Source organism: Arachis ipaensis, chromosome B6 (assembly GCF_059453495.1).
Source record: "Arachis ipaensis isolate K30076 ecotype BB chromosome B6, ASM5945349v1, whole genome shotgun sequence".
Taxonomy (NCBI): Eukaryota; Viridiplantae; Streptophyta; class Magnoliopsida; order Fabales; family Fabaceae; genus Arachis; species Arachis ipaensis.
This window is the reverse complement of record NC_142441.1, coordinates 123631427-123658254: the sequence shown is the minus strand read 5'-3', so window position 1 is coordinate 123658254 and position 26828 is coordinate 123631427. Positions and strand designations below refer to the sequence as shown.

The 26828-nt window shown below is 36.6% G+C and overlaps 1 protein-coding gene across 1 annotated transcript; it reads left to right on the top strand.

The window, feature by feature from the left end:
- The first annotated feature begins 238 nt into the window (after positions 1 to 238).
- On the top strand, positions 239 to 11964 carry LOC110264107 (hydroxyproline O-galactosyltransferase HPGT1-like). Its single transcript, XM_021105826.2, has 5 exons — positions 239 to 307; positions 11268 to 11317; positions 11422 to 11615; positions 11762 to 11824; positions 11912 to 11964. Exons 1-5 carry the CDS (start codon positions 239 to 241, stop codon positions 11962 to 11964), a joined length of 429 nt encoding a protein of 142 aa, XP_020961485.2.
- The last annotated feature ends 14864 nt before the right edge of the window (positions 11965 to 26828 follow it).

Genomic DNA, 26828 nt, shown 5'->3' with positions numbered 1-26828 from the left:
TTGGTCTCACCGCCAAAACCCTAATCTCATCGTAGCCGTCACTGCCGCCATCGACACCGCCGTCGAGCAAAGGCGCCTCCTCCACTAACTCATCTCTAGATGTGGTAGCAATGCTCAAACCTCTGACATCTACGCCTTTCTCTGACACCGCCGATCTTCAGCAACAAGCTGTGATGTCAATACAAATTCCAAAATCACCTCTCATTTCGCACGCTGTCTCTCCCAGCTCGAATTACGAATGGCCAATCAGAATCCTGCGGAGGCAGAATCGAAGAGTGGCTCCGATGCGTCTTCTAGGATCGAGGAAGTGAGTGAGTGGTCGTCGCTCGCGATTTCCGCCAGAAGGCCTCTGAGTACCTGGTGCACGAAATTGTGATCTTTGGTAATGGCTCCAAAGGCTTGGTGCTCTAATATCAATTCATAATTTGTCACAACTTCGATACAACTAACCAGCAAGTGCACTGGGTCGTCCAAGTAATAAACCTTACGTGAGTAAGGGTCGATCCCACGGAGATTGTTGGTATGAAGCAAGCTATGGTCACCTTGTAAATCTCAGTCAGGCGGATATAAAATAATTATAGAGTTTTCGAAAAAGGATAATATAATAAGGATAGAAATACTTATGTAAATAATTGGTGAGAATTTCAGATAAGCGCATAGAGATGCTTTCGTTCCTCTGAACCACTGCTTTCCTGCTATCTTCATCCAATCAGTCTTACTCCTTTCTATGGCTGGCTTTTTGTAAGGATGTCACCGGTGCCAATGGCTACTTTCAATCCTCTCGGGAAAATGGTCCAAATGCTCTGTCAGAGCACGGCTAATCGTCTGGAGGCATCACCCTTGTCGATGGTTGCATCCTATTCCTCTCTGTGAAAATGGTCCGATGCGCTGTCACTACATGGCTAATCATCTTTGAGGTTCTCGATCATACTGGAATAGAATTTACTATCCTTTTGCGTCTGTCACTACGCCCAGCACTTGCGAGTTTGAAGTTCGTCACAGTCATTCAATCCCAGAGTCCTACTCGGAATACCACGGACAAGGTTTAGACTTTCCGGACTCTCATGAATGCCGCCATCAATCTAGCTTATACCACGAAGATTCTGATTAAGAGATCTAAGAGATACTCATTCAATCTAATGTAGAACGGAAGTGGTTGTCAGACACGCGTTCTTAGGGAATGATGATGATTGTCACGTTCATCACATTCAGGTTGAAGTGCGAATGAATATATTAGAAGCGAAATAAGATGAATTGAATAGAAAATAGTAGTACTTTGCATTAATCTTTGAGGAATAGCAGAGCTCCACACCTTAATCTATGGAGTGTAGAAACTCTACCGTTTGAAAATACATAAGTGAAAGGTCCAGGCATGGCCGAATGGCCAGCCCCTCTGATCTAAGAACCAGGCGTCCAAAGATCAAAATATAATCCAAAGATGTTCCAAGATGTCTAATACAATAGTCAAAAGTCCTATTTATAATAAACTAGCTACTAGGGTTTACAGAAGTAAGTAATTGATGCTTAAATCCACTTCCGGGGCCCACTTGGTGTGTGCTTGGGCTGAGCTTAAGTGTTGCACGTGGAGAGGTCATTCTTGGAGTTGAACGCCAGCTTTTGTGCCATTTTGGGCGTTAAACTCCACTTTGCAACTTGTTTCTGGCGCTGGACGCCAGAATTGGGCAGAGAGCTGGCATTGAACGCCAGTTTGCGTCATCTAAACTTGGGAAAAGTATGGACTATTATATATTTCTGGAAAGCCCTAGATGTCTACTTTCCAACGCAATTGGAAGCGCGCCATTTTGAGTTCTGTAGCTCCAGAAAATCCATTTTGAGTGCAGGGAGGTCAGAATCCAACAGCATCAGCACTCCTTCTTCAACCTCTGAATCTGATTTTTGCTCAAGTCCCTCAATTTCAGCCAGAAAATACCTGAAATCACAGAAAAACACACAAACTCATAGTAAAGTCCAGAAATGTGAATTTAACATAAAAACTAATGAAAACATCCCTAAAAGTAACTAGATTCTACTAAAAACATACTAAAAACAATGCCAAAAAGCGTATAAATTATCCGCTCATCACAACACTAAACTTAAATTGTTGCTTGTCCCCAAGCAACTGAAAATCAAATAGGATAAAAAGAAGAGAATATACTATAAATTCCAAACTATCAATGAAACATAGCTCCAATCAGATGAGCGGGACTTGTAGCTTTTTGCCTCTTGAATAGTTTTGGCATCTCACTTTATCCATTGAGGTTCAGAATGATTGGCATCTATAGGAACTCAGAGTTCAGATAGTATTATTGATTCTCCTAGTTCAGTATGATGATTCTTGAACACAGCTATTTTATGAGTCTTGGCCGTGGCCCTAAGCACTTTGTTTTCCAGTATTACCACCGGATACATAAATGCCACAGACACATAATTGGGTGAACCTTTTCAGATTGTGACTCAGCTTTGCTAAAGTCCCCAATTAGAGGTGTCCAGGGTTCTTAAGCACACTCTTTTTTTGCTTTGGACCTTGACTTTAACCGCTCAGTCTCAAGTTTTCACTTGACACCTTCACGCCACAAGCACATGGTTAGGGACAGCTTGGTTTAGCCGCTTAGGCCAGGATTTTATTCCTTTAGGACCTCCTATCCACTGATGCTCAAAGCCTTGGGATCCTTTTTATTTACCCTTGCCTTTTGGTTTTAAGGGTTATTGGCTTTTTGCTCTTGCCTCTTGGTTTTAAGAGCTTTTGGCTTTTTCTGCTTGCTTTTCTTTTTCTTTCTATTTTTTTTCGCCTATTTCCTTTTTTTTTTCTTTTTTTTTCTGCAAGCTTTGTTCTTTGCTGCTTTTTCTTGCTTCAAGAATCATTTTTATGATTTTTTAGATTATCAAATAACATGTCTCCTTGTCATCATTCTTTCAAGAGCCAACATATTTAACATTCTTAAACAACAACTTCAAAAGACATATGCACTGTTCAAGCATTCATTCAGAAAACAAGAAGCAATGTCACCATATCAATATAATTAAACTAAGTTCAAGGATAAATTCGAAACTCATGTACTTCTTGTTCTTTTGAATTAAAACATTTTTCATTTAAGAGAGGTGATGGATTCATAGGACATTCATAACTTTAAGACATAGTTACTAAATACTAATGATCATGTAATGAAGACACAAACATAGATAAGCACATAACATAGAAAACGAAAAACAGAAGAAATAAGAACAAGGAATGAATCCACCTTAGTGATGGTGGCGTTTCCTTCTTGAGGAACCAATGATGTCCTTGAGCTCTTCTATGTCTCTTGCTTGTCTTTGTTGCTCCTCCCTCATTGCTTTTTGATCTTCTCTAATTTCATGAAGGATGATGGAGTGCTCTTGATGTTCCACCCTTAATTGTCCCATGTTGGAACTTAATTCTCCTAGGGAGGTATTGATTTGCTCCCAATAGTTTTGTGGAGGAAAATGCATTTGAGGCATCTCCGGGATCTCATGGTGATGAGATTCATGCGCCTCTTGAGCTCCATGAATGAGCTCTCTTGCTTGCTCCATCTTTTTCTTAGTGATGGGCTTTTCTTCCTCAATGTGAATGTCTCCTTCTATGAAAGCTCCAGCTGAGTAACATAGATGGCAAATAAGATGAGGAAAAGCTAGCCTTGCCCCAGGAGAGGGCTTTTCGGCTATTTTGTAGAGTTCAAGGGAGATGACTTCATGAACTTCTACTTCCTCTCCAATCATGATGCTATGGATCATGATGGCCCGATCCACAGTAACTTCAGATCGGTTGCTAGTGGGGATGATGGAGCGTTGGATGAATTCCAACCATCTTCTAGCCACAGGCTTGAGGTCCAGCCTTCTCAGTTGAATCGGCTTGCCTTTGGAGTCAATCTTCCATTGAGATCCTTCCACACATATGTCCATGAGGACTTGGTCCAACCTTTGATTAAAGTTGACCCTTCTAGTGTAGGGGCGTTCATCTCCTTGCATCATGGGCAAGTTAAACGCCAACCTCACATTTTCCGGGCTAAAATCTAAGTATTTCCCCCGAACCATTGTAACATAATTCTTTGGATTCGGGTTCTTACTTTGATCATGGTTCCTAGTAATCCATGCATTGGCATAGAACTCTTGAACCATTAGGATGCCGACTTGTTGGATGGGGTTTGTTAGAACTTCCCAACCTCTTCTTTGGATTTCATGTCGGATCTCCGGATACTCATTTCTCTTGAGTTTGAAAGGGACCTCAGGGATCACTTTCTTCTTGGCCACAACATCATAGAAGTGGTCTTGATAAGCTTTGGAGATGAATCTTTCCATCTCCCATGACTCGGAGGTGGAAGCTTTTGTCTTCCCCTTTCCTTTTCTAGAGGATTCTCCGGTCTTAGGTGCTATCAATGGTAATAGAAAAACAAAAAGCTTATGCTTTTACCACACCAAACTTAGAATTTTGCTCACCCTCGAGCAAGAGAAGAAAGAATAGATGAAGAAAAAGAAGAAAATATGGAGAGGAGGGGGGAGGTGTGTTTCGGCCAAGAAGAGAAAAGAGGGGTGTGTTGTGTGAAAATGAGGAAGAATGGAGGGTTATATATAGGGAAGGGAGGGGGGTAAGTTCGGCCATTTAGGGTGGGTTTGGGTGGGAAATTGATTTTGAATTTTGAAGGTGGGTGGTGTTTATGGGGTAGGTTTATGGGGGAGAGTGGATGGATGTGAGTGGTGAAGAGGTGATGGGGAAGAGAGATTGAGGTGATTGGTGAAGGGTTTTGGGAAAGAGTGTTTGTGGGATTGTGTGAAAGAGGGGTGAGAAGAAGTAAGTGGAGGTAGGTGGGGATCCTGTGGGGTCCACAGATCCTGAGGTGATCCTGTGGGGTTCACAGATCCTGTGGTGTTCAAGGATTTACAACCTTGCACCAAATTAGGCATGTAAAATGCCCTTGCACACAACTCTGGGCGTTCAACGCCAGGTTGGTGCCCATTTTGGGCGTTCAACGCCCATTTGTTGCCCATTTCTGGCGTTGAACGCCAGAACCATGCTTGTTCTGGGCGTTCAGCGCCAGCTCTTCTCCAGGGTGCAATTCTGGCGTTCAGTGCCCAGATGCTGCCCATTTTGGGCGTTCAGCGCCCAGATACTGCCCATTTTGGGCGTTCAGCGCCAGAACCATGCTCTGTTCTGGCGTTGAATGCCAGACAGGTGCTTCCTCCAGGGTGTGATTTTTCTTCCGCTGTTTTTGATTCTATTTCTAAATTTTTCGTTTATTTTGTGACTCCACATGATCATGAACCTAGGAAAACATGAAAAACAAAAATAAAATTAGACAAATAAACATTGGGTTCCCTCCCAACAAGCGCTTCTTTAATGTCAATAGCTTGACAGTGGGCTCTCATGGAGCCTCACAGATGTGCAGAGCTTTGTTGAGACCTCCCAACACCAAACTTAGAGTTTGGATATGGGGGTTTGACACCAAACTTAGAGTTTGGTTGTGGCCTCCCAACACCAAACTTAGAGTTTGACTGTGGGGGCTTTGGTTGACTCTGCTTTGAGAGAAGCTTTTTCTGCTTCCTCTCCATGGATGCAGAGAGAGATCCTTGAGTTGTAAACACAAGGTTGTCCTTATTTAATTGAAGGATCAATTCTCCTCTGTCCACATCAATCACAGCTCTTGCTGTGGCTAGGAAAGGCCTTCCTAGGATGATGGATTCATCCTCTTCCTTTCCAGTGTCTAGGACTATGAAATTAGCAGGGATGTAAAGGCCTTCAACCTTTACTAACACGTCCTCTACTTGTCCATAAGCCTGTTTTCTTGAATTGTCTGCCATCTCTAATGAGATTTTTGCAGCTTGCACCCCATAGATTCCCAGTTTCTCTATTACAGAGAGGGGCATGAGGTTTATCCTGAACCAAGGTCACACAGAGCCTTTTCAAAGAGCATGGTGCCTATGGTACAAGGTATTATGAACTTTCCAGGATCCTGTTTCTTCTGAGGCAATGTCAGTTGATCCAGATCACTTAGTTCATTGGTGAACAAGGGAGGTTCATCTTCCCAAGTCTCAATACCAAATAATTTGGCATTCAGCTTCATGATTGCACCAAGGAACTTGGCAGCTTGGTCTTCAGTGACATCCTCATTCTCTTCAGAAGAGGAATACTCATCAGAGCTCCTGAAGGGCATAAGGAGGTTCAATGGAATCTCTATGGTCTCTAGATGAGCCTCAGATTCCTTTGGTTCCTCAGAGGGAAACTCCTTATTGGTCACTGGACGTCCCAGGAGGTCTTCCTCACTGGGATTCACGTCCTCCTCTCCCTCTTTGGGTTCGGCCATTTTGGTAAGATCAATGGCCTTGCACTCTCTCTTTGGATTTTCTTCTGTATTGCTTGGGAGAGTACTGGGAGGGATTTCAGTGATCTTCTTACTCAGCTGGCCCACTTGTGCCTCCAAATTTCTAATGGAGGACCTTGTTTCATTCATGAAACTCACAGTGGCCTTAGATAGATCAGAGACTAAGTTTGCTAAGCTAGATGGATTCTGCTCAGAATTCTCTGTCTGTTGCTGAGTGGATGATGGAAAAGGTTTACTATTATTAAACCTATTTCTTCCACCATTATTAAAGCCTTGTTGAGGCTTTTGATCCTTCCATGAGAAATTTGGATGATTTCTCCATGATGAGTTATAGGTGTTTCCATAAGGTTCACCTAAGTAATTCACCTCTGCTATTGCAGGGTTCTTAGGATCATAAGCTTCTTCTTCAGAAGATGCCTCTTGAGTACTGTTGGATGCAGCTTGCATTCCATTCAGACTCTGAGAAATCATATTGACTTGCTGAGTCAATATTTTGTTCTGAGCCAATATGGCATTCGGAGTATCAATTTCAAGAACTCCCTTCTTCATAGGCGTCCCATTATTCACAGGATTCCTCTCAGAAGTGTACATGAACTGGTTATTAGCAACCATGTCAATGAGTTCTTGAGCTTCTGCAGGCGTTTTCTTTAGGTGAATAGATCCACCTGCAGAAGTATCCAATGACATCTTTGATAGCTCAAATAAGCCATCATAGAATATATCCAGGATGGTCCATTCTGAAAGCATGTCAGAAGGACACTTTTTGGTCAGCTGCTTGTATCTTTCCCAAGCTTTATAGAGGGATTCACCTTCTTTCTGTTTGAAGGTTTGAACATCCACTCTAAGCTTGCTCAGCTTTTGAGGAGGAAAGAACTTGGCTAAGAAAGCCGTGACCAGCTTATCCCAAGAGTTCAGGCTGTCTTTGGGTTGAGAGTCCAACCACACTCTAGCTCTGTCTCTTACAGCAAAAGGGAAAAGTATGAGCCTGTAGACTTCAGGATCTACTCCATTAGTCTTAACAGTATCACATATCTGCAAGAATTCAGTTAAGAACTGAAAAGGATCTTCAGATGGAAGTCCATGAAACTTGCAGTTTTGCTGCATCAGAGAAACTAATTGAGGTTTCAGCTCAAAATTGTTTGCTCCAATGGCAGGAATGGAGATGCTTCTTCCATGTAAATTGGAGTTAGGTGCAGTAAAGTCACCAAGCATCCTCCTTACAATATTATTATTTTCGGCTGCCATCTCCTCTTCTTGTTCGAAAATTTCTGTAAGGTTATCTCTGGATTGTTGTAATTTAGCTTCTCTTAGTTTTCTCTTCAGAGTCCTTTCAGGTTCTGGATCTGCTTCAACAAGAATATTCTTGTCCTTGCTCCTGCTCATATGACAAAGAAGAGGGCACAGAAAAATAATAATAATAATAGTAGGGATCCTTTTTACCACACTATAGAGGTCCCTGTGTGAGTAGAAGAATAAATAAATAGAAGGAGATGAGAGAGAAAGAGGATTTTCGAAAATAATTTTTGAAAAAGAGTTAGTGATTTTCGAAAATAGTTTTTGAAAAAGGTTAGTAATTTTTCGAAAATTAAAATCAAAAACCAAAATAATTAGTTAATTAAAAAGAAATTTTGAAAAAGAGGGAAGATATTTTCGAAAATTAGAGAGAGAGAGTTAGTTAGGTAGTTTTGAAAAAGATAAGAAACAAACAAAAAGTTAGTTAGTTAGTTGAAACAAATTTGAAAATCAATTTTGAAAAGATAAGATAGGAAGTTAGAAAAGATATTTTGAAATCATATTTTGAAAAAGATAAGATAAGAAGATATTTTTGGAAAGATATGATTGAAATTAGTTTTTTGAAAAAGATTTGATTTTTAAAATCACAATTAATGACTTGATTCACAAGAAATCATAAAATATGATTCTAGAACTTAAAGTTTGAATCTTTCTAAACAAGCAAGTAACAAACTTGAAATTTTTGAATCAAAACATTAATTGATGGTGTTATTTTCGAAAATTATGAGATAAAGATAAGAAAAAGATTTTTGAAAAATATTTTTATAATTTTCGAAAATAACTAAAAAAAATGAAAAAGATTTGACTTTTGAAAAAGATTTTGAAAAAGATAAGATTTTTAAATTGAAAATTTGATTTGACTCATAAAAACAACTAGATTTTAAAAATTTTTGAAAAAGTCAAATCTAATTTTCGAAAGTTTGAGAGAGAAAAGGGAAAGATATTTTTTTTATTTTTGAATTTTTAATGATGAAAGAGAAAAACATGAAAAAGACTCAATGCATGAGAATTTTTAGATCAAAACATGTGATGAATGCAAGAACCCTATGAATGTTAAGATGAACACCAAGAACACTTTGAATGTCAAGATGAACATCAAGAACTTATTTTTGAAAATTTTATATGCAAAGAAAACATGCAAGACACCAAACTTAGAAATCTTTCATGTTCAGACACTATGAATGCAAAAATGCACATGAAAAACAAGAAAACATCAAGATCAAACAAGGAGACTTACCAAGAACAACTTGAAGATCATGAAGAACACTATGAATGCATGAATTTTTGAAAAATGCAAGATGAATATGCAATTGACACCAAACTTTCAACTTGACTCAAGACTCAAACAAGAAACATGAAATATTTTTTATTTTTATGAATTTTATGATATTTTTTTGTATTTTCTTTTAATTTTTTTTGAAAATCATTTTGAAAAAGAAAAATAAGGATTCCAAAATTTTTAATATGAATTCCAGGAATCTTATGCTCTAAAGTTCCAATCAAAGGGTCAGGCATGGCTTAATAGCCAGCCAAGCTTTAGTATGTAACTCAGACATGACACGCCTGACATTCCCTACAGCCAGCCAGGCTTCAACATGCTTCATGAAACACTAGAATTCATTTTTTTTAAAAATTCTGAAGAAAAATATATTTTTGAAAACATTTTTATTTTTAAAATTTTTTCAAAAACAAAGGAGAATTTTTGAAAGATTTTTGAAAAATTTTTGAAAGTAAAACAAAAAGAAAATTACCTAATCTGAGCAACAAGATGAACCGTCAGTTGTTCAAACTCGAACAATCCCCGGCAACGGCGCCAAAAACTTAGTGCACGATATTGTGATCTCTGGTAATGGCTCCAAAGGCTTGGTGCTCTAATCTCAATTCATAATTTGTCACAACTTCGATACAACTAACCAGCAAGTGCACTGGGTCGTCCAAGTAATAAACCTTACGTGAGTAAGGGTCGATCCCACGGAGATTGTTGGTATGAAGCAAGCTATGGTCACCTTGTAAATCTCAGTCAGGCGGATATAAAATAATTATAGAGTTTTTGAAAAAGGATAATATAATAAGGATAGAAATACTTATGTAAATCATTGGTGAGAATTTCAGATAAGCGCATAGAGATGCTTTCGTTCCTCTGAACCACTGCTTTCCTGCTGTCTTCATCCAATCAGTCTTACTCCTTTCTATGGCTGGCTTTTTGTAAGGATGTCACCGGTGCCAATGGATACTTTCAATCCTCTCGGGAAAATGGTCCAAATGCTCTGTCACAGCACGGCTAATCGTCTGGAGGCATCACCCTTTGTCGATGGTTGCATCCTATTCCTCTCTGTGAAAATGGTCCGATGCGCTGTCACTACATGGCTAATCATCTTTGAGGTTCTCGATCATACTGGAATAGAATTTACTATCCTTTTGCGTCTGTCACTACGCCCAGCACTTGCGAGTTTGAAGTTCGTCACAGTCATTCAATCCCAGAGTCCTACTCGGAATACCACGGACAAGGTTTAGACTTTCCGGACTCTCATGAATGCCGCCATCAATCTAGCTTATACCACGAAGATTCTGATTAAGAGATCTAAGAGATACTCATTCAATCTAATGTAGAACGGAAGTGGTTGTCAGACACGCGTTCTTAGGGAATGATGATGATTGTCACGTTCATCACATTCAGGTTGAAGTGCGAATGAATATCTTAGAAGCGAAATAAGATGAATTGAATAGAAAACAGTAGTACTTTGCATTAATCTTTGAGGAACAGCAGAGCTCCACACCTTAATCTATGGAGTGTAAAAACTCTACCGTTTGAAAATACATAAGTGAAAGGTCCAGGCATGGCCGAATGGCCAGACCCTCTGATCTAAGAACCAGGCGTCCAAAGATCAAATTATAATCCAAAGATGTTCCAAGATGTCTAATACAATAGTCAAAAGTCCTATTTATAATAAACTAGCTACTAGGGTTTACAAAAGTAAGTAATTGATGCATAAATCCACTTCCGGGGCCCACTTGGTGTGTGCTTGGGCTGAGCTTGAGTGTTGCACGTGGAGAGGTCATTTTTGGAGTTGAACGCCAGCTTTTGTGCCATTTTGGGCGTTGAACTCCACTTTGCAACTTGTTTCTGGCGCTGGACGCCAGAATTGGGCAGAGAGCTGGCGTTGAACACCAGTTTGCATCATCTAAACTTAGGCAAAGTATGAACTATTATATATTGCTGGAAAGCCCTGGATGTCTACTTTTCAACGCAATTAGAAGCGCGCCATTTTGAGTTCTGTAGCTCCAAAAAATCCATTTTGAGTGCAGGGAGGTCAGAATCTAACAACATCAGCAGTCCTTCTTCAACCTCTGAATCTGATTTTTGCTCAAGTCCCTCAATTTCAGCCAGAAAATACCTGAAATCATAGAAAAACACACAAACTCATAGTAAAGTCCAGAAATGTGAATTTAACATAAAAACTAATGAAAACATCCCTAAAAGTAACTAGATTCTACTAAAAACATACTAAAAACAATGCCAAAAAGCGTATAAATTATCCGCTCATCAGTACCGATCCCAAGGTACGGTTCTAATTAACTGTGATTAAAGTTAATTCAAGTTAGTGAGACAATCTTAGGGTTTCGTTCTGTTAACTGTTATAGGGACAATCTGCGATATCAGTAGAAGATACCTTGAAGATCATAATCTGCAGGTTCACTCAACTTGATCTCTTAATTCTTGTTTGGATATTTGTTAATGACGATCATTTCGTGCTTGGAACTTGTCCAGTTCTTGTTTCATCATGTGATTGTTTAGGAAACAACACAAGAAGCTCTATTCCCTTGAGATGGAACTTGCTGCTGCTAGGAATGAGGGTTTTGTTTTGAAGCAACTGCTTGAGACCAATGGGATTTACTCTGAGGGAAAGCCTTTGGTCATGATAGGTGTACTCACAACATTTGGCCGCCAGAAGAATAGGGATGCCATTCGCAATGTCTGGATGGGAAGTGGTAATTATATATGTTTTGTTCTTTCTCTTGCTTAATTAGAAATCACTGACATTGTAAATTACTCTGCCATGATTAATATTACACAGTTTGCTCACTGAGATTGTGGATTAGAGGTAGTTTTAACATTAAGAGTTCTTTCTTTGCAGGTGCAGCTTTGAAGAAACTGGAGGATGGAAGAGCATTGTTGCACGATTTGTTATTGGGAGAAGGTTTAAATTCTTACTTTTAATTTTTCTGGGATGAGGGGGCATGTTGGATCCAATTGTGATTCTTATGGTTTATAAACAATTTTGCAGTGAAAATCGTGGAAACAATTAGGATAAGGACATTGATCGTGAGAATAGGCTGACTAATGACTTCCTAATTCTTGTAAGTTTAACTAGTCGAAGGATTTTATTCTCTTTAAGCATTCTGCTTTACTGGAATTTGGCAAGTATTTTGTGGCTTACTGTGAGTGAAAAATGAGGTCTCAGAGTATAAGCTGGTTTAGCTCATTGCCTTCAACTCTTATGTTGACAAGATGATCACGTAGAATCAAACGAGGGGATCCCAAATAAAGCTAAATTGGTTTTTGCTTATGCTGCAGATAAATGGGATGCATTGCAATTATGTTCATCAATGATGAATAATTATCTCAAGGCAAGTTTTAATTTATTGCTATTGGCAAATAATTGTTGCTTTAGTTTTAATTCAATGTGTTGATTTTCAGATTGATTAACACTAGTATATAGTAACAACAATAATAATAAGACTAAGAAGAATAATAAATTATTGTTGTTGTGGTGGTGGTGGCGAATAACTGAATTGGGAAGAGATGTTTTATTTATTTGTCTTGCTTGATTTATATTATGATGCAGAAGAATAGCGGTAGTGAGACACTTGACACGGTAGAGTGGCACTCTTGGATTTTTTTTGGTTCATGACGGGAGTTTCTATAGTTAACTATGGTGAAAGCACATGCTCCACGTTATCTCCTTCCCTTTAAATTGACCTCAGCTGAAGCTTCATTTCTACTCTTTTACAATTGAACAAGCTTTTAATTTCTTCTTGTTTTCTCCTATTCCATCTATAAATATATTTACAAGTAAAGTCTATCATGGTGCTGGAGATTGACAAAGAAAAAGGTCCCCTGTTATGAACCGGAAGCACTCTCGCCGATTTGCGTGTCAGTAGTAGTATTCACTATTCTCTTCCACCCTAATCCATTTTCCCACCCTCATTCCTTAACTTAATTTCTTAATCTGCAGGCACTAGGTAATGGACCATAATGGACCCTCATTCCACCCTAATCCCTTTTTCTTAAGTTGCAATTAAGCTTGTAAGTTATGCTTACCAATTGGTTTATATATATATTGAATGAATTTGAGTACCTTTTTTTTGTTATTGTTGTTTGTTTATTAGTCAGCTTTGTATTGTCAATTGACAATTTTTCAGCTAGAGTTTGGTTATGGTCAGTGATTACTAATTACTGATCGAAGCATGATCTCATTTAATATACTGTATGGAAATAGCTGACATTATTAGTAAAAATGAACATTGGAAAAAAAATCTTTCAAATACCTAATTAAATTATTTGTTGTGTAATTATTATTATTATATGTTTTTCGCTTCTTTGAAAGAAATTGCTCTTAGTTAAAACCATTATTTTTGTTGCTGACAGAACTAATAGAGTAACAAAAATAGTCCAATCCAAAAAAAACCATACAAACAGTATTGAGCCAAAAAAATATAGAGGGTGAGATACGAGATAAAGGGGTGGAAGCAGTATTTGTGTTTCTTGTTGGTTAATTTAGGATTAGTATTATGTTAATTTTAGTTGATAGTTTGATTTAGTTAGGATTACTTGCTACTGTTAGTTGGATTTAGAGTAGAATTAGGAGTTTTTGGTGTTAGTTTGTATATCATTAATAATGCTATTATATTTTTTTATTTTGAATTTTATTTGGTTTGGACTGAATTGACTGATATTACTGCTGACTTACTGAGATATATTGCTAATTTGTATATAATTGATGCTGATTTTGTGAATGAATGTTGAAAGAATGCTTGGTTGTGTTATTTGAGTTGTTTGACGTATTTGCACGCCTAGTATTCGATAATATGCCTCAACGAGTTCTTAATGAAATTTTGGTTCAATTCTTGGAAATCAATGCTTGCTTTCACATTCTTATTGTTATTATGCATTGATGTGAATGTGAATATCTCTAATTGACCAAAAAGTTTGAAATTTGAATAATTGAGGTCCTTTGACCAATAATACAAGATTAATGCACTTGGTCCTATTTAATCCAATTGTGTCAATCTTGCATATCTTGTAAAAATTTTGAATCAATAGTTTCACCTTGACTATCCTAATTTTATTTTTTTATCTTTTTAAGATGAATCCTTCAATTCATTCACATAGATTATTATAAAATCTTAGTAGCCTTGACTCTAATATGCACAAAGATTACAAAATTTTTGTTATTACCTTATCACAAATTTCATTGTTCCGAATTTCAAGATTTTATCCTTTTATTCCTTCCATCGTTCTAAATTTCAAACAATATTTTAATTGAAGTCACTATAGTTTCTAATTGGAGCACATTCATGCATTCAATATAGGTGACTGTAATGAAGCTCAAGGTTGACCTTGAATGCCACAAATACTACAAGAAAGTCAAGAAGCTTCTCGCTAAATTCCCTCGTCAGTTCTCTTCTCTCTTTTCTTTCTTAACAATTTCAATCTCATTTATTTTTCTGCATCAAATTGAGTTTATTTTATTTCCTATAATTTTGTGAACAAGAGAAATTCGAGACGAGAAATTCGACGAGAAGCAAAATATCGTGACCATCATGGTGATGTGCTGCAGCCATCCTTTGTAATTTGGACTTATTGGCTACCCTGCATTTTTAATGTCAATCATGAGGGAACTTTTGTGCAACTGTAACATGCCTGCTAGGTCACAGGTTTGAATCCTAGAAATAACCTTTTTGCTTGTGGAGGTATGTCTTCATATATCTACTAGCTGCAAACCCCAGCAGTTGGGAGCCTTATGAATTGGATCCAACCTTTTTTCTTGAAGTCATTGTCTGTGAGCCTATGCTGAGATTTCATTTATACAATATTTTAAACATCATCACAAGGTACCTATCTTTAACGTTTAGCTGTCTTGTGCCTCTTGTTTTATTTATACAACATTTTAAACCTATTTGACATCTCCATGTTTAGGAAAACACAAGTCCAGAAAAATAGCAGTTGCACTTGGAGTTAGTCTTAGTTGTGCTTCTCTCATGGTTTTGCTCTTTGGGATCTTTTGGTATAGACATAAATGACAGCACCAGGCCATCCTATTTATTGGTGGCAGGTAGCACAACATAACAGTTCTTAGATTATGTATGGAGGAATAGTTAGTTATGATTTTTGCTCTGTTGCAGAATATAAGGAAGAGGAAATTGTCAGCTTGGGAAATCTCAAGACTTTCACGTTCAGAGAGCTCCAACAGGCAACAGATAGTTTCAGTTCCAAGAACATACTTGGGCCAGTGGAAATCCTATGAAGATCCAGGAAGCACAAGTATGGATTATATTTATAGGCTTGTTCATGGTCAGGTTACTATGGTCAATACATTTTTATGTTGGATTTCATTTTGTTTGATTATTTTGTGATCCAGGACATGGTTGTATTTATGATTCATTGCAACTTGCTCACAAGTGTATACTTAAGAGAAATTTGTATATCAATATTTTGAGTTTAATGAAATATCTCATTTTGTAGTAATTAATTTTAGTATATTTATATTATGCATAATAATAATAATCGGTGGCACAAATAATTGAGATTCTAGAAAAAAAAAGTAGTTCATTGTTTCTAAGAAAATGAGTATAATATAACTAAAAAAATCTTAAGATTTTAGCGGTAATAGTAATGGCAACTAAAAGTAAATAACATTACAATTTTAGAATATTTTTAGTGGCCATATAAATTGTCGGTAAAATGAATTTTAGCGGCAATAGTAATGGCCGCTAAAAGTAAATAATATTGTAATTTTGGAATTACTTTTGGTGGCCATATAAATTGCCAAAAAAATGGCCGCTAATAGTTATATACTTTTTACGGCCATTAAAAAGGTCTTTACCGGCAAATGTTATAATTGCCACTAAAACCTTTTAGCGGCGAAGCATAAGACGGCTAATGTCTAATTGCTGGTAAATGTATTAGTGGCTATTTTTATTGCTGCTAAAAGTAAAATAAATGGCCGCTAAAAATAATTTTTCTTGTAGTGTCATTGCGTCCTCGCTGCTCCTAGCTTCATCGTCGCTGCCTCTGCTCTACGCGACGCCTTAGATCTGAGACATTAGCGACAACTCTTCAACACGATGCCTCTGCTCCATAACGCTTCAGATCTGCGACGTCAACGACAACTGTTCTCCAACGTCGCCTCTGCTCAGCGAAGATGATGACAACTCTGCTCCATAGCTGGTTTCTGTTTCTTGATGAAATTGGTTTTAATATATATATTTTGATTTTTCATTGATGAAATTGGGTTTAGGATTTGATTTATGGGTTTAGGATTATGGTTTCTATTCTGTTAATTCTATTGCTGTAAAATTTAATTAGGTTTTGGATTTGTAAAATTGGGACATATATTATGTTTATTTTGATTTTTCATTGATGAAATTGGGTTTAGGGTTTGATTTGAGTTTAGAATGATGGTTTTGATTCTGTTAGTTGATAAATTTGAGTTTAAAGTTAGATTCTATTGCTGTAAAATTTGATTTAGGGTTTGGATTTGTGAAATTGGGACATCTACTGTGTTTATTTTGAACTTTTTTAAATTTTTATTGATTCTGTTTTTTCTTCCTTCACACCCGTGGATATCCGCGGATATCCGAATATCCGGCGGGTACCAGGTCCCCGTTACCCATCGTGGAGACGGGGCGGGGATGGGGAGTGTTTTTGGAGGCGGGGGCGGGGGTGGGGGGCATGTCCCCGCCCATGGGTACCCGTTGCCATCCCTACCCACTTTTTGTCTATTTTATCTACTCTATCAACTTCCATTTCTTTTAATATAATAAATGTCTATTCCTAATATTCTCTCACTTACTAAATGATTCAATTACCACATTTCTTTTCGTCATGGAAGCTAAATACACGTACAACTTTATTTTTTTTTCAAATTTAAATCAATCCAATTCAATCTATATTTTTTATGTACTCTTTTTGAGTATTAATTTAAATAGGTTGATTTTTAAAAAAATAATGTACTAATTTCAAAGGTACAATTTCAAATCACTAATTTTAAATACGTGGCGTAGGTTTTAAGATATAACATTTAAAAATTGGATTAATTTAAAAATAAAAATTAAGTTGATATTATTTTAATTGTAATTTTTTTATAATAATACACATATTTTATTTATCAGAAAATCTTCGCATCAAACGATTAAGGCTTACAAGCCTTACAAGTCCTGAAGACAACTAACCCCCAAAACGCGCTCCTAATGTTATGTACCTTTCACGCGCTATATAACAGAGCGCGCGAATATATAACTTCCAATTTTTAAAAGATTTCGTTTCCTTCTTTGTTCTCCTTCTTGCCAAATTTCTTCGTTCTCCTTCTTGCGTTCTTTCCTTGCTTTTTTTATCATTCTTTTTCCTGCGTTTATCACTCGTTCGTTCTTCGTCATTGACGTGAGTTTCTTTTTCTGTAACTCTAGCTTCATTTTTTTTCGATTTTCTGGTTTCTGAAATCAAAGTTTGAACTCGTTTTGAAGATAATGGATGATTCAACCTCAGATTGTCAGCTGAATCAGGGCGAAGTGGATTTTGAATTTGAATCTAACAAAGTTTATGAGGTTTGATTTAGATTCAGCTTATTACAATTACTCTGAATTTGATGTAGTTATTCGTCTATGATTGTCTAGCTGAATAATTTGTGAACATTGACTGTGAAATTACTGCGTGAACATAATCTGTGGATTGAATCTAATGTATTAGTTTTGATTAATTATCTGCAATTTATAGCAGACGCTCGGGTGTAGATCAGAATTTTTTGGGTGTATTTTAGGGAAAGTTTGGGTGTATTTACAGTTTATGGCTTTTCTTGTTATTTAAGTTGAGTTGTTATCGTTCGGGTGTAGATAAGAAATTATTGGGTGTATTTTTAGTTTTTGACATGGTGTATTCTGTAGCCTCTCTGTGTTGTTGATGACCAGTTTGTTCCCAAGGTTGGAATGACTTTTACCACCCTTGAAGATGCTGGAAACTTTTACAGGGACTACGCCAAGGCTGCAGGTTTTTCTACAAGAGTTCGGAGCACAAATAAGAAGAGAAACAAGATTAAGAATCAATTGATTACATGTAGCAGAGAGGAAAAATAGAAATCTAAAATATCTCCGACCGAGAAGACAAATCCCACAGCTGGTTTAAACTGTCCTGCAAGAATTTATATACACACATTGAAGGATGTTGGTGCTTGGATCATTTCAAAGGTTGTGCTGCATCATTCACACCCTTGCTGTCCAAGTAAAGCAGAGATGCTCAAATAGCACAGGAAACTAAGCATGTCCGTTCGTCGTACAATAGTGAATAATGAGGAGGCTGGTATTAGACCAAGCAAAACTTACCAATCATTTGTTGCGGTAGCTGGGGGTCACCGCGAGTTAAATTTTATTGAAAAGGATGTGAGGAATTACATTACGAGAGAAGTGCGGAATGTTTCTGAACAAGAAGATGCAAAGGAATTCGGAAAATATTTGTTAAGAATGAAAGAGAAGAATCATAATTTCTTTTTTGAGCTTGAACTCGAGGATGATTAATCGATTAAGCTGGCTTTTTGAGCCGATGCAAGAAGTAGAGCTGCCTTTGAGTATTTTGGAGATGTTATTTCATTTGACACCACGTACAATACAAACAGGTAATAAGCTGTTCATGTTTATGATGCTAAATTAATGTTGTTTTATGAATCTGCCGCAGAGGTGTATCTTGGATATTTTTGGGTGTATAAAATCATTTTTGGGTGTCCGTAATGATTTTTTCATTCTGCACTATGGTAATTTATTTCAGGTATAATTTGGTTTGTGGTTCTTTTGTCAGGGTGAATCACCACGGTCAGTCAACACTTCTTGGATGCTCTTTGATGAAAAACGAAGAAATTGAATCATTCAAATGGTTATTTCAATGTTGGCTTCGTTGCATGGGAGAAAATGCTCCGAAAGGGATTCTCACTGATCAATGCGCATCAATGAAAAAGGCTATAGAGGCTTGTATGCCAAGAACAATTCACCGTTGGTGTATTTGGCACATCATGAAGAAGATTCCAAGCAAATTAAACGGGTACAAGGGACATGCAGAAATTGAACAAGAAATGAGCCAAGTTGTTTGGAACTCTCATACCAAAGACTTATTTGATAGGAATTAGAATGATTTCCTGCTGAAGTATGCTCTTGTGGACAACAAGTGGCTTTCAGCTAATGTTGTTTAAAATCTGCAGCAGAGGTATAAATTGCATATTTTTGGGTGTATTATAGCTTTTTTTGGGTGTATTATGCAGATCTTTATGAGGACTGTGATATATGGGTTCCAATTTATCTGGATCACTACTTCTGGGCAAGGATGAGAAGCACACAAAGGAGCGAGAGCATGCATTTGTTTTTTAACAAGTTCATTACACGGAACAGCTCACTTATTCAATTTGTCAAACAATACGATAATTGTCTCGGAAGCAGGGAGCAAGCAGAGAGAGAATTGGATACTGCAGATTTTCATACGGTCATACCGTGTGCAACAAAATCCTCCATTGAAGCTCAGTTTCAACATGTGTACACTCACCAAAAGTTTAGGGAAGTCCAAGCATAATTCAAAGGAAAGGCAAATTGCATCACAAGATTAACGAACCCCGCTCTAGGATATTCAGTATACAAAGTTGGAGAACAAGTTTGCAGCTCAATATTCGACAAGTTTGTGGTTACTTACGACTCAGTAGCAGCCGAGGTGAAATGCCAATGCTTATTATTCGAGTCAAGAGGCATATTGTGCCGTCACGCACTAAGCGTATTAAGCTTTGAAGGAGTAACCCAAGTGTCACTGAGTTATATACTGGAACGATGGAGCAAGAAGGTAAAGAGGCGACACACACACGTCAAGAGCAGCCACGACGAGCCACTGTTGGAGCCAAGAAGCAAGAGGTTTGATAAATTGGTGTTTCGTTTGTAAAATATTTGCGAATTTGCATCAGAATCGGAGGAGTTGACTGTCATTCTGCATCATGCGTACGATAAGATCATGGTTGAGATGGAAGAATTGAAAGCCAAAAGGAAGGAGACATGTTCGTTATCTCACGAAGATGCCAACTTGGAATCCGTTAACGAGCTTCAAAGCCCTCCAAGGGTTCGAACAAGAGGACGTCCAAAAAATAGGCTAGGTTCAAAGTTGGACAAACAGATTGCAAATGCCTCAAAGAAAAAGAAAACAAAAGATCTAAACGAGGTAAAAGTGATGTTCTTTAAACTTGTGGTGATTGATTTTAATTTTCTTGTTAATATTTTTGCTAATATGTGAGTTTATTATATCCAGTTAAACCTCTTTGATGCTGCATCAGTGGTGCATCCAAATTCCAGCCAATATCAAGGACGTGTTATGAATTATCAGTTCAGGGAACCAGCAATAGGGGATAGTTTTTTGGGTGTATAATTACAGAATATATATATATATATATATATATATATATATATATATATATATATATGACTTTTTGTTTTTTGGGTGTATTTCTGACTTTTCTTGTGTTTGACATTTTACTTTCAGAATCTGCTATTTATGTTATAAATTATTGTTTTTTATTAGGGTTTAGGGTTTAGGGTTTTAGGATTTAAGGGTTTATGGTTTATGGTTTAGGGTTTAGGGGTTTAGGGTTTATGGATTTAAGGTTTAGGATTTTAGGGGTTTAGGGATAAAGCATCAGGGCATAGAATTTGGTGTATATTTTACTTTCCTTGGGTGTAAAATGAGATCTTATGGGTGTAAAAATCAATGATTTGGGTGTATAGTAGGTTGGGTGGTTTACAGTTTAGGGTTTAGGGTTTTAGGGTTTTAGGGTTTAGGGTTTAGGGTTTAGAATTTTAGGGTTTTAGGGTTTAGAGTTTAGGGTTTAGGTTTTAGGGTTTTAGGGATAAATTATCAAGGGATAGATGTTTAGGTGTATATTCAACTTTCTTTGGGTGTAAAATGTCAGGTTATTGGTGTATATTTGGTTTGATGTTGTCTTTCATGTTATAGTACCTGTAATTCAGACATTTTGAATACAGCAGAGAGAGTTTAATAATGGAAAAAAATGTTACTTATAATTGGCAAATTTTTACAGCATGTGTTCAATTTCTTACAAGACTATATAACAGTAACAGTTACATTAATTAGTGTCAATATCATTAGAATCTATCTGATAATATGGAGTCAATAGCAATGAGGATGGCCTGGACAGTCTTATTGCATCACTTCCCCTAATGGCTTCAGCTTTGTCTTGATTCATTTCATGGAATAGAATCCGAGAAGCATATTCTACTCTATAGTGGTCCACCTTGCCTGAAGTTTAAAAGAATTTCCTTTTTAATCAACTATGTTAATTTAGTAAGGTAATATAGAGTTATATAGTTTTTAAACACAATTACCTGGGTCTAGTTGTCCCACTCATACTTCTCCCTTTTAACATTTTCGGGCTGAATTATCTCAAGCCACTTCATTACATAAATAGCACAGTCATAGCTGAAAAACAAGAAATAAATTAGCAAATTACATCTAGGAAAGTTTAATTTTCAAATTAAAAGATTTATACCTTGTCTTTTGGCCTGAGATGTTAATGTAGGGTGTATGAATTTCGCGATCGTTTTTTTTTCAGAGGTGCCCCCAGCATATACTCTCATTTTTGAAATTACATGTTCGTTAAAACACAAAACAAATCAGTAATATATGAATAATTTTAATAAAGGAATATAAACAAAGGAGCACAAACCTACACCTTATATTGAACAGAAATACACCCAAATATTAAAATACAGAACACAGAACCTACTTACAACAAATATATTTATGGTCTTTCTTTCATCAGCTGGACAAGTCTTGTGATATGGGTCGAGTACAAAAGTTTTTTTCTTCCTTGTATCAGCCACCCATAACCACCAATGTTGTGAATGGCAAACAGGTGCAAAAATCTGAAGTATGTCCACATTGAACAGTGTTTTAATTTATTTGGCACATAACTAAAGAATGGTAATAAGAAGTTTTAGAAACGAAAACTTACATAACGATGCGATGCTAGTTTTTTAAGGTCCAAGAAAGGTATAACCATTGGGTAGTCTTCCACCCTGAATGACTTATTGTTTTTAGGCTTTAAGAATACCCTTTCTGGATGATTTGCAATGGCCATGTTCTGCAACAATTGTGAAACACCAAATGAATACAGAAAATACACCCAAACGAATACAAAAAATACACCCAAATGAATACAGAAAATACACCCAAACGAATACAGAAAATACACCCAAGATTTGTTAAAGTACTACTTACCACAATATCAGGGGAGAGACAGTATATTTCTTCCTGAAACCTTTTAATTTTTTGCTGGTTAAGGATGAAGCACATGGCAGAGACAATCTAGAAATAAAAGCCCAAATCAATTTTACATAAATCGATATTGCAGTTACTTTTCATGATAAAATCATTAATATTATTCTAATATTACCTCAGCTTCTATATGTGTATCAACTTGGAGAGATGCAAAGTGGATTTTTGACAAAATGTATTTATCTTGGGCATTGAGTGTGCACACGGTGTCATACTCATTAGTATTTCCATCTGCATATGTTTTCACACGTGTGGCCCAGATGTAGCATTTCTCTTTTATTTCAGCACTCATTTCATTTGTCCTCGCAGGAGTTACAAACTTTTTAAAACTTTCTTCACCACTTTGCTTATGAATAGGTGGAGTTTTACCTTCTGTTTTCACCCCACTGCCTGCAATTTTTTCCACCAGCTCCCCTAACTGTTCTATTAATTTTGGCATTTTAGGAGTTTTTGCCCTCTGCCCCTCTTGTGTTGCTGCACCCTCTTGAGTTGTTGCTTCTTCTTGGCTTGAATCAGTCAAGCCGAGGCTGAATGATGGCATTGGACCTTCTTTAGGAATGTACGATGCTGTCGGTGCCATCATCATCAGGGCAGCAGCATCTTCTGGGGCTGGATTACTGCGTGATGAGATATAACATACTATAAAAATAAGAATAGATCAATGATATTGGAAACAAAATTTTACTCTGCTCAACTTACACTTTAGATGGAGCTGGTGGAAGCGTGGGTGTGCTTTCTTCAGTTTCTGGTGGTGATTTTGGAGTGCTGCAGTGTTACAGAACAATTGTGAGGATATACACCCCAACAAAGACAATATACACCCAAACAATAAACAAATACACCCCAAGATTATTCCTTACCTTTTTGCAGTTTCTTCATTAATTTTTTCACTTGGAGACTTTGCAGGGGTTGGTTCAATTTCTGGCATAGGGGTTGGTTCAATTTCTGGCTCAGTGGTTGTTTGGGATAGTGGTAGACAAACTTGAATCAGAACTCTAAACAAGAAGAAAAATAAAAGGTTAACAAAGCCCGCAAAAGTAAAATGGTTATAAGGTTAAAATTTTCTTGAAAAACTCACATTGAAAGCGCTTCGATTTCTGACTGTGTCTCTACCCGCACAACCATCATGTTCTCTTCAGCTGGCTCATTGGCCGACTCTTCAACTAGACTCAACCTGAAATACACCCAAAGAAAGTCAAAAATACACCCGAAGTAATCAAAAGAAACACAGGCTTTGTTTTTTTGAGTACTTACGTAGCTGCAGTTTTTGCTTTTTTTTCCTGCCTTTTTTTTTCTGAATAAAACATTAAAGGGCTTTTTTTTCTAAAAAAAATATATACAGAATTAGAAGCAGAAGGTAATAAAAGATAAAAGCAACCGGTATTAGAAAGAGAAATTACATGCTCTCTGCCGGTTTGTTTATGCTACTTTGATCTGTGTGTCCTTGAGACAAAGGATCATCACTGCTTAAGTTTATGTCTGGTATTCTAAAGATGGAATAGATATCATTCAGTAAAAATACCATACGGTTAAATCAGGATAACAAGATTTTATCAAATAAAGCTTCTTACGTCTCAGATGAGTCATAGTGACCTTTTGTCGATCGCATGTCAACTCCCTTTTCCCTAGAAAACTAGAAACAATTATTATCAACGAAAACACTTTAAAATCGGTAATATACACCCGAAACATTACAAACCCCTGTGCAGCAGATTTTTCATTGTTTTTCTTCTTTTTAGATTCCCTCAACAATTCTTCTAATTCTTCAGTTCCAATTTCAGATCTGACAGCATATGCATAAAACAACATGTTAACAAATATAAGTTTGAACATAAATGGTACTATTGCTTTACAAAGTATCCCACCCATGATAGGATTGAGTTTGTTCAGGAGATGAATCCTCAACAATGACCTTGCTCTTTTTCTTTGTTTTTTGTTTTTCTACTGGTGATGATTCTTTGCTTCTGAAAGTTAATAAGAAACTCACTGTTAATACAAGAAATTTTGAGAATAAACGGAAAAAAAAGTGATGAGAATTTTAGAACATTACTCATCATTCGATTCAGTTTCTAAATCGGAATCTTCCTCATTCTTCTTCCTTTTTTTGGATTCAATTCTGGTAGGCAAATAATCATTATTAACAAAAGGACTAAAAGTGACAAAATACACCCTAAAAGTGACAAAATATACCCAAATAGAGACACAAAATACACCCAAATAAAGACACAAAATACACCCAAGTATGTTACTTACTTTTAGGCTGCTCGGGTAGGTTGTTTCCTTTTTGGTCCCTCTGATTCTTCTTTAGTCTCAGAATCAGAGGAAGAATAGACTTCAGCTTTAGATGTTTCCGTCTCTAATGATGATGAAATTGCTTTCTTTTTTTTTTGTTTTTTTTTCTTTCTTATCTTTTTTCTTCATTTGTTTTAATTTCTCCTTTGTTTCGGCCATCTTTACAATTCCCTAAAATATTAGAAATGTTAGTTAACAGCATTCAGGTAAATAAAATACACCCAATATTCTTTTCACTTACCATATGTTCATCCATTTCTGCTCTCATTCTTTCAACCAACTGCTCTCTAGTCCAATTGGTAATCCAGGGTTCTGGAGGTCTTTCTTCTTCTTTCTTGTCTTTATTTTTTGATAGATGGAAGTAAACTATCATCAGGGCAAATAGGCAGCCATCAATTGCCTTTTTCTTTTTCATATTGTAATCTGTTATGCCCTTGATGATGAAATTCAGAACATGTGCTCCCCAGTTCCCCTCTTTTATCGTGTCCATCTTGAAAATTTGTGCCAGGTGCACAGGGGAGATTTTGTTTATTGTGGTTGCTAACAGAAACGCCATCTGTATACAGAGGATGAAAATCCTCTTGAACATGAGGCGATCCTGTTCATTATCAACACCAATAGTCATCATCTCATCTGTCAGATTTTTTAGGGTCTTCCCCTGGAATCTTCTAAAAATTTGTTTGTTGTCTTCAGAAAGATCCTTATAATTGACTTTCTGAAAAAGTAAATCTCTTACAAAAAGAAAAACAACATTGTATGAAAATCACTTGAAATACACCCAAACATCACTTGAAATACACCCCAATATGGCTCATATACACCTATGTTTGTAACGAGTTACCTGACGCGTTGAGGTCAAGTGCAGCCCCTATTGTTCTTGGTCTTACTCTAAATGAACCGTAGCCGGTTTCGAGTGTATTTTTCCCTAATTTAAAGGAGTTATCCAACTCCTTTAATATTTTGTGATGCACCCTTAGCGGCGGGATGTGCATCAGGCCACCAAACCCCAAATCCCTAACAATTGCTTTCTTCTCCTCGCTCATATTTCCGAATTTCTCACTCAACAAATGGGTTGCACACTTCAGGTCTTTGGTTTGTTGTAAACAAAGCAAAATTAGAGTCAGATATATTTCTATTATGAAAAACTGATTTGATCTAAGACATATATTTGTTCTTACATTTTTTGCAGCTTATTTTTTGCTTGCCATTTTTACTGCAATGAAAAAGAGATGCTATTAATATATAAAAAATACACCCATATATCAATCACATACACCCATAGATCAGGCACATACACCCAAACCGATTTTATAAGTATTTAATGAGATCAGTTCAAAATGATGTTCAATTCAATCAAACATGGATAAATATACAAGGTCAAGCAATATTACAATGTCAAGCAATATACACCCAAGGACAAGCAATATTAGAATAGTTGCAACAGTTGATTATATTACATTATATGAGTTCAGGAATATACACCCAACAATCAAGCATATACACCCAACATATTGCGCCATATACAGCCAACAAATTACGCAATATACACACAAAAATCAGTTAGGAGAAGAACTAGAACAAGAAGAACAGTAAAAGCTAGAACAACTTAGACGAACAGTAAAACCTAGAAGAAGTTAGAAGAATAGTAAAACCTAGAATAAGATGAACGGTAAAAACTTAGATCAGGCACATACACCCAAACCGATTTCATAAGTATTTAATTAGATCAGTTCAAAATGATGTTCAATTCACTCAAACATGGATAAATATACAAGGTCAAGCAATATTACAACGTCAAGCAATATACACCCAAGGACAAGCAATATTAGAACACTGGCAACAGTTGATTATATTACATTATATGGGTTCAAAAATATACACCCAACAAGTTACGCCATATACACCCAACAATCAACCATATACACCCAAAAAATTACGCCATATACACCCAACAATCAACCATATATACCCATATAAATTACATCATATACACCCAACAAATTAAGCAATATACAACGAAAAATTAGTTAGAAGAAGAACTAGAACAAGAAGAACAGTAAAACCTAGAACCACTTAGAAGAACAGCAAAACCTAGAGGAACTTAGAAGAAGAGTAAAATCTAGAATAAGAAGAATAGTAAAAATAGTAATATGAGATTTAGAACAAGAAGAACAGTAAAACCTATAAGAACATAGAAGAACAGTAAAACCTAGTTCTTCAATTTCGAAATCAGAAACAGAAATGTGAAAAATCTACAAGATCAGTAAAACAGTAACGTACCTTGAATAATATTTCTTCGTTTTTTCTGGAGATTGTTGATG